The following is a 13,660-nucleotide window of genomic DNA, read 5'->3' on the forward strand; positions in this document are numbered from 1 at the left end:
TATAAACATGATATTGAAAGTAAATTTTATCTAATCTATATATAAGTTAATGATATCAAATAAACATCTAATCTACATGATCTCTCTCTATATAAACAAATCTATCTATCTATTTATCTATCTATATACTTAAACATGATCAAATAAACATGTCAATAGTTCTAAATCTCATAAAATGTATCTATGATGTCTCGTCAAACATGTGTAAATGTCAAACATATATAAAGGTAAACAAAAGTATGGTGTCTCGTCAAACATGTATAAATGTCAAACATATATATAAAGGTAAAAAAACATGTCTGAGAAAGTCTATATAAAGGTAAACATAAATGTGTCTAAGAAAGTCCAAAAAATATAGGTAACCATGTGTAGTCTAGGGGCATGTGCTCTAAGTGGCATATTGGTCATCATGTTGGCTACGAATGGAGCGACCCTTTGAGTGAGAGTCCCGGTACGATGGATGTCCAATCAATCCCTATAAAAGTAGAACAAATTAAATATCACCATATATATTGTGAAATATATAATTAACTATACACAAAAAAAGAATGTATATACATACAGAATCCAAAACACACATGTCCACTAGTAAGTGCCATATCGAAAGAATCTCGCCTAAACACACACTCTGAGGTCAAGCTAGGAGTAACATGAGGTAATTGTTACATGTGTACATTTTAGGATTATTTCAATAATTGATAGTTTTAAAATTATAAATTAAATATAAGCACAAATATTTTTATTTATCATTTATTATACATGTACTTGGGTATCAGGAGTTGAAATTTGATCATCTTCTACAATCATATCTGCCACAACAATTGCATTTGCATATCTCTCTTTGGCAAACTCAATGAATGAGGAGTATAAGAGGCTATGTAGATGAGAGGGCATCGATGACGAGTCTAATCATAGTAGCATATCCATAAAACCAATCTAGCTCAAATCCTATAGATACTACTCAAATGAATCTAGGTCCTCTAGTGTGATCTAAACCTAATAAGCTAGTATCTCCTCCTCTACAACAACAAAGTGATATGTAGGTGGGTCATGATAATCACAGAGTGATAAGAATGTTGTGAATGTCTTGGCATATGAGACGATGCTCTAGCCTATGAGTCTCTAAGCACCTCCTATCTAGCACCTCCTATCTGACCTCATCCAATGGTATCTAAAGTCGAGAGGAAATGAAATAGTCTGAATGTAGTAGGTCCTTAGCTAAATATTGAGACATCTGCATATGTCGAGCTACTCTCAAGATAGCTGTTTTCCTGTGGTGCGGGGATTTTGACAATAGAGTAGTGATCATCAGCCTCCCTGTGACTAGATGATGCACGATCTGTGGATAGTCTCGAACTTTGTCAACTCATCATGTATCTGCCTAGCCTATTAGAAGATATGGTTGATGCCACAACTGCAATATCTCCAATGGTGTCAATTTCTTCTCTTTGAGAAGCAATCACTACTCGATCTGTTGTGGGAGTGAGGGATGGGGATATCGCAGGAAATCTATGACCAACAAACCACCTCTGTGTCGACACTTGTTTGTCAGCCCTGCGATATAGATCTTGATCAACGGATCTACCTCACCCCTATCCAAAATAGCTCGAAAGGTCAAGGTAGTTGACCTTCCTACCCAAGTGGACCTCAATGTATAGCTATTGAGCAATGTATAATGGCATCTGGTCATTATTAGGATAACGATCATGAGTAGCTAAGAAAAATGGGTATATTTTCTCAACCACTCTCTCATCTATGCATCGTGTCACCTAATATCCTCTAACCTTATTATTATCTTGATATTGAGGAAATAGTTCTTGTTTAATAATTTCCTTAGGGATTGCCCTCTAGACATCCTCCAACAAAACATCACCCAAGATCTCAGAACTCAATTTCCTAAATAGGGAATCCACAACATGGGGGGCATATGATGCATGGTTGCTTAAACTCTCTCTAAGGCTTTATAAACTCGTCAAAATGGTTTGGCATGTACTCTTGGACACACCATCAGTGTGAGGATCATCTAAAATGGCTCTCAACTTCTATATTTCTTGATCATTATGATGAAAAATGACATCAATATTAGGAACTGCATCTTGATGTGCAGGTTGTGCATCTGGAGCTTGATCCTCCATGATCTATCTAGGTGTCGAAAAGTTAGAATTTATGTAAGTGTACATGAACACACACATACAAGTGAAAAGCATGAAAATTTACTTTAACACAATTCAAATAATATGTACTAAACATTATTTATTTAAAAACACTAAATTCAATAAAATTACTAAACAAATATATAAACTTTTTAAATTTAAACATAAAATTCAATAATTACTAATCATTAAAAATTAAAGTTACATTAAATTTAAACATGCTATGTTAAACATTAAGTTTAAATACTAAGAGTTTGCATAAAATTTAAAAACTAAGTTACTTTAAAATCTAAATACTAAAAATACTTAAGGGGGGAGAGAGAGATAGAGAGGTCCTAAAACTTGACTTAAGGGGAGGGAGTAAGTGAGAGGGAAAGAGAGAGAAAGGGGTCTTAAAACTTGAATTAGGAGAGAGAGAGAGAGAGAGAGAGAGAGAGAGAGAGAGAGAGAGAGAGAGAGAGAGAGAGAGAGAGAGAGAGAGAGAGAGAGAGAGAGAGAGAGAGAGAGAGCATTAAATACTAGAGAGAGAGAGTAAATTAAAACATTAAATACTAAACATTTTAAATTTAAACTAAGCAAGAGACAAAGGGACAAAAAGAGAGAGATCTACTAAAAAGAATTGAAATGGAAGAGAGGAGTTTTAATGAAAATACTTTAAGCTTTTTATAGAATTTTTCTATGGTTTTGTAATGTAATACAATTTTTTTTTCTAAAGTTTTCTAAATTTTTTGAAAGGTTTTGTAAGAATTTTGTAAGGTTTTCTAATTTTTTTAACGTTATCTAAGTTTTTTCTAAAAATTTTCTAAGGTTTTTCTAAAGCGTTCAATGTGAATTAAATATACAATTATTTATTTGAAAATACAAAAATAAAAGAGAAAACATTTTTACTTGCTATTATTAAAAAAATAAAATTAACATTTAATTTAAAAAATACAAAAAGAAACAACATAATTGAGCAATTTTAAACAAGAAAAAGGGTAATTTGGTGCACTTGGTACAACATAGATTGAATAGCCGTTGGTGTTGAGTGTTGACGAGTGTTGCTAGCCGAAAATGGAAGGGCGTGTTCGCTTTAACCGCTTGTGGAGCCAAATTTGATAGTTGAAAATGACAATCCAACTGTCATTTTCGGCTTATATATTGTTAGTTAAAAGAAACAGTTGAAGATAGTTCGCTCGGAGGGGGGGTTTGAGCGAACCCAATAAAATAATAAAAAAATGGGTTCAAATGAACCCAAAAAAGGTGACCCATTTGTACGATTCAATTGATCAATTGTGCATACAATCCAACTAGCTGCAGTTGAAAACCCACCAAATATGCTTACAATTCATTTCACTCTACATTAATTTGGTTTCCCTCTAACAAAACTATGACCACCTCAAATTCCAACCTTTCAACCTCATCCCCACTCTCTTGCTAATCTCCCACCTCAACCTTCTAATGTATCTCATACACTTCCCTGCCCTCTTGTTGACCTCCCACCCCAAACTCCTGCCATCTCCCATCTCCATCTCCTCCCTCTTGTTGTCCTCTGCCACCCTCTCCTATAGCAACTAGGTCTCAACCCTTTGATGCACTCTTTGATCTATCCCCTACTCAACATCCCAATTTTCACCTCACCTCAACCCTTGCTAGATCGATCAACTAAATAGGTCTCTAGGCATCCCACCATGCATCAAACTCTGTAGTAGTGCCAATGTCCACTACATTGGGAAGAAGATCCTAGTATACAAACACTAAAGCCTCAAAATCTATAATAGCTATATCTTGCCCAATATAAGATTGCACTCAAACACCTCTCTACAAAGTGAGCAAAATATAAAATAACCTGCACCAGTGAATAATATAACAGGAACATGTTGTACGTAATTGATAATAATAACCCATTTTGAGGGGACCACATCCAGTAGTCTTTAATAAAAGCACAAGATGATGATAACAAACCAATCACTACCTCTCATATATACCATATTCATGCCATGTAAGCCATCATAATTGGATTAAAAGTTATGAATCTTCTGATGGCCACAAGTTGACTATTCATATTCCTATCCACATTATTGGATTAAAGGCACAACTTGTCCCCACTACCCATAGTACAAGTGTTATCCTTGATGCAAATCAATTATGGATGCTTTTGCACAAAACATTTATCCTCTCATGTGGCAACTTTTACAAGAAAATACTTTTCATTAATGAGATACTCTATGATTGTTCTAGTCTTAGGCGTCTTCATGCATAATTGGAAAATCAACTAAGCTACCAAATGGTATAAATTTGGTGGAAATCCTAATTTCACAATAACTTCCTTAAATATGCTCCAAATAACCTCAAATTGGGATTGTAGATTTCAATATGTCCTTCATCAAACCTCCAAAAAAATCACCAAATTGATAGAGATTAGCATATCACTCTTGAATTGAAAATAATCTCCTTACATATTTCCTTGTGCTAAAATCATGTTCTAAAACCACTTGTAATGAAATAACTTGTACTAGAGAAGAATATACTAAATAATGTGCAACAAATACTTTATCATAATTAGCTACAAGGGGACAACCCTCTAGGTCACTTTGCGTGGACTACCTCCAATAGTCTTCAATAAGAACACATATACCATTTGTTGATAAAAAACTAACCATTGCCTCCTATATATTCCATACTTATGTTAGGGTTGTCTCATGGGTTGACTTAACTACCTATACAACACTATATTAGTAATTGTATAGCTTAATTAAGAGTATATTAGTAATTTTATAGCTTAATTAAGAGTCATGGTAGCTCTTGGTTTAATATTGATATCCCTATACACACTATAAGATTAGGAATATTACTTTTTTTTAAATACTAAATAATACATTTTAGTGTATTATTTAGTTGAGATTATAAGACAAGTTTACTGTGTTATAGGTAAGCATGACCTTTTGAATTCTTGGTTTCCCTCATAATTATCATAACCACATTACCATCACACTACGATCTCTATAACTATTAACTAAACATCATATTTAGATATGGTGAGGTAAAAAGATCTTAAGATGTAGCATTTTCATTCAAAAACCTAAGGAATAATGTGCAATTGTTTCAAAACAACTTTGAACATTAAAGAGAAAAAACATGATAGCTATGCCTCACTATTATTGTTTATCACATTGGAGTAGCCTTCACAAGTTTAGATTTCAAGCGTGAATGATATTATATGAAAGATGATATTAATTTTACATGACAAATTAGCATTCAGATCTAGTAATTTATATCTATTAAATTTATATGATTAATGTTTTAGAATGAAATGTGATTTATTATTTAAGCAAGAATATGAATCACAAGCATAAACATGAAGTTAGTCTACATGATAAAGGTGCTGCTCATTTTGAAATTTGAATAGGTATAATATAAAGCAAACTTGTTTTACATTTAATTGAGTATTGACTATCGAAATAATGAAAACAATAAGAATACCATAGATTCTATGGAGACAAGATCATGGCTGAAACGCAAATTACTGGTTAAAAAAATAGCAAAGTTTATGGAAAACTTTGTGGGCTGATATATAAAAAAGAATTGGTTAGCTTACATTAAACCAGTTAAGTTGTTCTAATACAAATGGGCATGGTGAATATTGTTTCTGCTGCCAATAATCACCTCAACATTTTCCGTGATTACTACTGTTAACCTATTAATGTATCACTTCAGGATGGCAATTTGATACAATGAAGTTGACCTGAGATATTGATGGCCTTCTTGACTCTGTAGCACACTTGTGACCATTACCAAAACTTTGAATTTATTGGCATTACATTTTCAAGTCTCAGTAACAACCTCTGATGCTGTCACATTAAACATCATCTAAAAGACTTCAATACAAACCCAACAAAATAGGGTTTTATGTTAGCCACTTGTAGAGTTTTCTTCAAGACAAATTCAATATACGAACGGTTAAAAATAGAAAAATATTCTGAAACATGAAGTGCTTTCATCCACGAGGAAAATGTACTCTCCTCAATTCCATTTGAAAGGTTGGGCTTGTATTTATTGCCCGCTTTGCAAGGTTTCGTATATCTTCTCTAGAACACTCACGTGATATACGGACAAGTTCCCAAAATGCTCCAAAGGAAACTATATCTTTTGCATTTGCCTCTGCAAAGACATGAAAACGAAAAATGTGAGTCTCTGCTTCTCTCATCCACGCATGAACGCTAATTCTGATACCCAATCACAGAGGGCACCGGATTGCATACATCAAATGCAATCTAGTAAATATTTAGCTGGAAGACAGTTTCTAAAGTCACATTTTAGTATCTAAATCAAGAGGCGTTGAACACAAATGCTGGAAAAAATCTCCTTGAAAGTAATAGCTAGTTCTTTGCATCATGATTGTTCCATAAGTGCAAAATCCTACAACCCATTTACAAGTTTACAAAATAGCAATTCAACTGGGATGTATTGAACCAGAAATTTTGAGAGACCATTTTAATTATTCTGGGTCACTTCAGACTTTACATTGTCAATATTTATGTCATTGGTTTTGCCAACAGGGCAAGCTTATGGAAATGGGACAGTAATTCTTGAGCAATAACATTTTGAGGAACAGGATATTTCTGGAAATCTCATGACATAGGCATTAGAAACATGTCTTCCAGCTCACGTGTTTTCCTTATATGTTCTAAACTAAACAGAGACATTTAGTCTGATGGGGCAATTGACAACAACTAATTTGTATCTCTTTCCATGCTGTAGTCAATAAGTTACAATGCGACTCTAGACTTTGATTTTTTGGATAGTTATAGAATTTCTTTGCTTTGTGTCTTAATTTAAATGGTAATTATAGAGTACCTATACTAAAAGATGGTAAAGTGTTTTTTTCACAAAAGAAAAAGAATGATAATAAGAAATCCAAGCCTGTCTAGGATAGGATCTATTGGTCATTACTTGTGACCTGTGTTACATGAGGATGCATTCCCATCCCTCAAACCCCCGTCCCCATGCCCTTAGGCATTTTGGGGATGGTGGGATGGCAGGGGAGATCCGTTGGCCATCCCCACAACAAGCAAATTCTGGAAACATCTCGGAAATGCATCCCCATTTTAGGGTATGGCAGGAAATGGTTAGGGTGTGTCTGGCTGTCCTTGGGGTGGCTGGGAACGCTTCAGATGTCCTTCAATCATCTTGGGGATGACCAGGCATCCCCTACAACAATTTTTTTTTATAATGTTTAAAAAAAATATCATTCATAACATCAAAAAAAGACTGTTAAATATATCATGACAGCAGTATAACACCAATTAAATTAAATGTGACAGCAGTAACAACAACTGTAGTATAACAGAAATAAATATATCATTATTCAAATTCATAGTTAATGAAATAAGTAATATAACATCAATCATTTGGATTTCTAGTTTCCTTGTTCCAAAAAGTCTCATACTTCAAAATTCTTCATATGGTATTAGAGTTAGTTATTATTGTCAGTTGCAACAGAGATTACAGGTGCATTGGCCATGGTCTGGTACAGTGTGGTTTTGTGTGAGAAGTGCAAACAAACAATTTCTTTTTGGAATGTGGTTGGCATGCAGGCTTCTGCAGGCATCATCCAACATCATTTGAACAGTCATGTTATATTGTTGTTCTTTAACTCGTAGAAATCTCTCTCTCTCTCTCTCACCATCATCCACCATCCTCAAAAAATGGCCCTTGGATTGCTGTCCCCAAAATGTGCCCCCTGCCTTCCTGCCATCTCTGTCCCAGAAATGTCATATGGAACATAGATTGACAGAAGCCATCTATCAACTATCTTGTAAACAATGAATTTGATGGAAATTTCCACTAGGAGATGCACTGAACTCATTATTTTGTCAATTAATTGTAAGCAATATATTTGTTTTTCTCAAATTTGTTTGCAAAAGAGTAATGTCCCCTTTTCTAGGTGACATGAGATGAGCAGGGGTTGACCTACCATTCGAGTTCCCATAGGTCAACGACATGGTTAGGGGACTCATTCTGAGGGTCGTGGAGCTTTGCAGGGGCTTTGTGAGCCGTTTCAGACCTTCGGATGAGGTCTCCTATTTTTTAGGGAAAACTAACAGTTGAATGAATGACCACCTGGGGGACCAAGGAGCAGAGCAGGATCCTTTTGAGCAGTTACAAGTGTTTGAAGAGAGGTTCCTACTTTTTAGGGAGATTCCCTACCTTTTAGGAGGTTGTGGCAGTTTCCATATTTGAGGTTCCACGGGACCATACTATGGTTTCAGTTTCAAGAAGATTGGGTGTGTTTCCTAGTTTCTAGGAGCATCCCTAGATTTTAGGGATGGGACTGCCAGTTAGCTCAGCTTTACCGGCATCGGTCACAGATAGGTGACAAAGTTATATTCATGATTGTTTGGTTATTTTGGGCGGTTATTGGATATCTGGAGATATTTTAATATATTTAAATATTTCCTAAGTTAGCGATTAAATAAATTAAAATAAGGCTATGTATTTAGTCATTTCAGAGTAATAAGGGGTTTCTAGCTTCATCTGGGTTGATATGCCTATGTGTTATAGCTCGTTGGAAAGGTCTTGAACTTTGTTACATGATTCTCACCTTTCGGAGTCTTTTGGATGTCTGATGCTATTTATTTGCAATTTAGTGTTATTTTCCTATAGTTGACTCCATAATTAGAAAATAACACTCTTTTCATAATGCGCCAACTTTACTCCCTTTTAGGGTTTGGCTTGGAAAGGAAAGGAGATATAAGGAGATGAAGACCTAATTGTTCATTATCTTTTTACACAATCAAACTTATTTTGTGAATTTCCTTTGAGTGAGTGATTCTTCATCTGGGACGCAAACCCTAAGATCTGGACTGGCTGGGACGTAGCCCTCAACAGTTATTGGCATTGGATTCTTCAGGCAGAGTGCATAGTTGACAGAGATTGAATACGCCATTCTTCATTGTGGATTCAAGCTGCAGAGTAAAGGTTTCAGCATGGCAGATTGATTCTTCAGCTTGGGCGTGATCCTTGCAGCCTTAGGGCCGCCATTTTCAGCAGGTACATCCCACGTGGAATGTAAGGAATGCATGTATTCAGCCTTAGAGGTATTCTTGATTCATGATATATTATTTTGTGAAGAACTTGGAAGTTGCAGGTCTGCATTTTACAACAGCAAGCAGGTTTGAGACGGAAACCTCAAATTTGGTCTTCAGGAGGACGGAATCCCTTCTACAGGAGGCACATGGAACACATCAGAAGCTTGTTTCAGGCATATTGAGGGTCATTTCAACAAGCAAACTCAGTAATCATTAGCAGCAAGGTCATTACATCAGATCTGAGCAAGAATACATTCAATTTCAGTTCATTACTTATTTCTTTTGGCAGCTGTACTGTTTCCCAAGGGGGCCGTACCATTACAGATGGTTGTGGAGTGATTATAAATAAAATGGAGGGTTTTAACTCCATTTCTTGTTCTTAACTTCATTGTTAGGATCAGCAAGGACTGTGTAGAAGAAATCACAGTCATCAGGCTTGAATTGAGATCAGGGTGAGCAAAACAGTGAGGATTTAAGGCTAAAATTGTATAATTTTGCCTGGCAAAATTTGGATTTCCAGCTGGTAATTGGGGTTTTGGCCCAATTTGTTATTGGTAATTCATTTGGAGGTAGTATAAGTGTATTGGTACATCTAGACTGCCCTTGTACCTTCAACTCATGCCTGTATCCATTTCTGGATAGCAAATCAGCAACAAACCCCAGTGCTGGATCCGTGGTATGTTTCTAATTGTTTTGGTGAATGTATCTTCACTCCTAGTTGAACGTAATCTGCTGTCATAAATAAAATCAGAAGCTGATATCTTATTTTGAGTTGAATTTTATGTTATTATTGGTTAATGGTTGCAATCCCCATCACCAAAAATTAAACAACACTTTTTGCATCTTCTATCTAGTCTCTAAGAACACCAAAAGGCTCTGAAAGATAGTTTATTAGTTAAAACTTATCCAGGGCAGCAAAGAACCCATTTGGGGATCTTTCAAAAAGAAGCACAACAGCCTTAGTTTCTCATCAATTGCATGGAAGGTCGGGTATTCTTGGTTGGTCGAGAGTTATGACCAAAGGTAGGTTATTCCATATATTGTGAAAAATGGATTTGTATCTAGCACAAGATGGATCAATGGTATAAGTGATGTCATTTTCCTACAAGTGCCATGGACTTCCTCTTGCATTAAGTAATTTTGCTGCATTTGCATACAGCTATATGCTTTCAAAAAACTGGCCATAACCAACTTCCAATAACAAAATTTATGAAAGACAAGGTGTTCTTTATGTAGTCAATGTGCAGCATGTAATTGGGGGATGATAGCTTCTAAGAAATTTGATGGATTGTATTGATGTTGAAGTGTATTACAATTTAAAGAATTTAATAAATTTATAGTGAGATGATATGCTAACTCAATCACCTATATCAAATTTTGTACAATTTTGGAACCCATTTGCTAGTATTAAAGAGCTCTTATGCATGATTCATGTTCTATTTTTCAAGAGTTATATGTTGCCATTAATAAATGCATTGTGGTGACTTAATTATGTTTAGTTTTACCACTTATCGGCTTAGGTAGTGTACACACATTGCATGGTAGATATGAATGGTAAACCTAGTGGTTCTTTCTTAATCAACAACCACCAGTGCTACAACTACAAATAGCATTTCTTCTATTGTTGTGAGGCCGTTGATTTTATGATAGGTCCTCCTTATACTAGCAAGCATCGTATAGAATATTACCTATGCAATGAAAGCATTACTCTCTATATTCTTTGTATATTGTTCATTGGAATGATTTGTGATTATCCTTTTGTATTGCAACTTGTATTTTGGTTGTGTATAATTGACAATTAACATTTCTGGTACTTGCCGATTCTTTTGTTTGGCTTGTTGATCCTACTCTTCAAGCTCCTATTTTTTTTGTACAGATGTCTGATTCTATCATTGTTAGTTTTGATACTTAATGTTGTTAATGCATGGTAGCTTATGCAAGATAAGATCTTCCTAACCTTCCTTGTTCTGTTATTTATCTACATGCTTCATGTCTGATTTATATTGCATATGATTATCGGATTGTACAAACATTGCTCATCATTATGCTATCGGGCTAACAACCCGATAGCATATTAATGTCAATTGTTAATTGGCATTAATATGCTATCGGGGTATTAACCCGATAGCATATTAAATGCTATAAGTTATCGGGTTAAATTCGCCGATACATACTTGCTATCGGGTGCATAAACATTGGCACCGATTCACATCTGTTATCGGGCTTAATTATATCGGGCATATTTGTTATCGGGTTTAATGAATACACTGCTTCATTTGGCATTAACATTGGTTAACAAATGCACCAGTTGGATTATATACATCGTGCACTTTGAATCATCGGTGTTTATATGAATTGATTCATTATATTGATCAGTCATTATATTATGATATTACAATATGCTATCGGGGGTTTTTGAACCGATAATCAACATTGTGTTAATGGTATAATTGTAAAGGCATCGATCAATGGGTGCATTGATCGGTCATGCCTAAAAGGCATGACCGGTCAATACACCAATTGACCGGTTGCCTAAATGATATATATGCCAATTGAATTCATTTGGAGAAGACATAGAAAAATTAAATGATCTCTCTCCTTCAAACCTGCAGATAAAAATCAGAATTATTAGACATTGACATAATTCCTCATATCCATATATAGCATTCATAGTTCATAACTTGTTCTTTAATTGAAATTGAAATAACTTTACATGGTATCAGAGCCAAGGTAATCGAACCTAAGGCTATTCAATTTTGATAAAATTCAAGGACTAAGTTACAAACTACATCACATTTCCATAATGGCCAATGCTATCAGATTCGAAGATAGACTCGGAGGTAGCGAAGATTTTTCAGCTTGGAAGTTTAGAATCAAAATGATTTTAAGAGAAAACAAAGTTGATTCATATGTCCAAACTAAAAGTGCACAACCAGAAGATGAAACCGAGAAATCCACATGGATCGAGGGGAATGATAAGGCTATTAAAATAATAGTGGATGGGGTAAGAAATAATATAATGCCCATCATTAGAAAGTAGGAGACGGCTTATAAAATGTTCAAGGCACTTGAAAGGACATTTGAGATATCAAATGCAAGTCGTACTCTGGCATTAAAACGAGAGATCAACCATATCAGTATGAACAAAGGGGAGACAATTAACTCCTACTTCATGAGGATATCAAGCCTAAGAGATGACCTAGCTTCCCTTGGATACGACATCCAAAGCAAAGAGTTAACACTCATTGCTCTAGATGGATTGCCTAGTGGATGGAACACATTCGTCCAAGGCATCAGTGCTAGGTCCAAATATCCTAAGTTTGAAAGACTAAGAGATGACTGTCTACAAGAAGAATCCAGATTGAACAAGGAAGGAATAAAACAGAAGAATATAGATGAAGACTTGCAAGTCCTAAATACAAACATCAATACGAAGTACAAAAAGAAGCAATTCAGGAAAAGAAAAGCTAAACAAGGCAAGAACACTTCTAAGAAAGACCTATCACATGTTCAATGTTATAGGTGTGACAATTTCGGACACTATGTTGCAAACTGTTCGGAGAAAGAGAAGCAAGCCACATTTGCAAAAGTGAGGAAATCTAGAAGAGAAAATGACTCCGAGAACTATGTCCTCTACTCAGCACTTACAAGCCATGTTTCAAACAAGTCTAACTCATGGGTGATCGACAGTGGTTCATCCAGACACATCACCGACTTTAGAGAAATACTAGACTCCATGATAGAGAAAGATGATGAGGAAGTAACCATCGGAGACGATTCTTCACATCCAGTTTGAGGAATTGGAACTTGCACCATCAAACTAAAGACAGGCATGTCACCACGACTTGAAGAAGTACTGTATGTTCCAGGCATCAAAAGAAATCTAATCTCCATATCAGCACCAGAAGATCAAGGATATAGAGTGACCTTCATGGAAAACAAAGTGTTGGCTTGGCCAAAAAGATCCTCCATCAAAGACGCTAAGGTCATTGGTCGAAGACAAGGCTATTTGTATGAGCTATGTACAGAGCCCAATCTAACATTGATCCATGAAGCAACTAATGCAAATGAAGTATGGCACAGGAGATTAGGCCATCTGAATTATAGAGCTTTGTCAACTATGGGAAACCTTGTCACAGGTCTACCTAAGTTGAAGCAATATCATTCAGAGGCATGCAAAGGGTGTGCCTTAGGTAAAAATACCAAAAGTGCATTTCAGAATAGTACTAGGAAAACTAGCAAAGTTTTGGAGTTAATTCATTCTGATGTATGTGGACCTATGTCCGTACCCTCGCTAGGGTGATTTTTGTACTATGTAATTTTTGTTGATGACTACTCTAGGAAGACGTGGATCTACTTTCTGAAATGTAAAGAATCAGAAGAGATCCTAAGTAGGTTTAAAGAGTTTAAAACATTAACAGAAAATCTCTCTGAAAT

The 13,660-nt window shown here is 35.4% G+C and overlaps 1 protein-coding gene across 6 annotated transcripts in view; it reads right to left on the bottom strand.

Annotated features, from left to right (window-relative positions):
• Positions 1–264: 264 nt before the first annotated feature.
• The window catches only part of LOC131028551 (kinesin-like protein KIN-UB), a 190,666-nt gene continuing 177,270 nt past the window's right edge, over positions 265–13,660 (bottom strand). For 4 of the 6 annotated variants that reach the window (XM_059209950.1, XM_059209948.1, XM_059209949.1 and 1 more), the window contains one exon: positions 5,662–6,293. In XM_059209950.1, coding sequence (XP_059065933.1) covers positions 6,130–6,293 — 164 coding nt within the window. In that variant the 3' untranslated portion in view covers positions 5,662–6,129. Of the gene's footprint in view, positions 476–5,661; positions 6,294–13,660 lie in introns of those variants that run through there. The other 2 variants (XM_057958844.2, XM_057958841.2) reach the window with 2 other exon arrangements.

This window comes from Cryptomeria japonica, chromosome 8 (assembly GCF_030272615.1).
Source record: "Cryptomeria japonica chromosome 8, Sugi_1.0, whole genome shotgun sequence".
NCBI classification, from domain to species: Eukaryota; Viridiplantae; Streptophyta; class Pinopsida; order Cupressales; family Cupressaceae; genus Cryptomeria; species Cryptomeria japonica.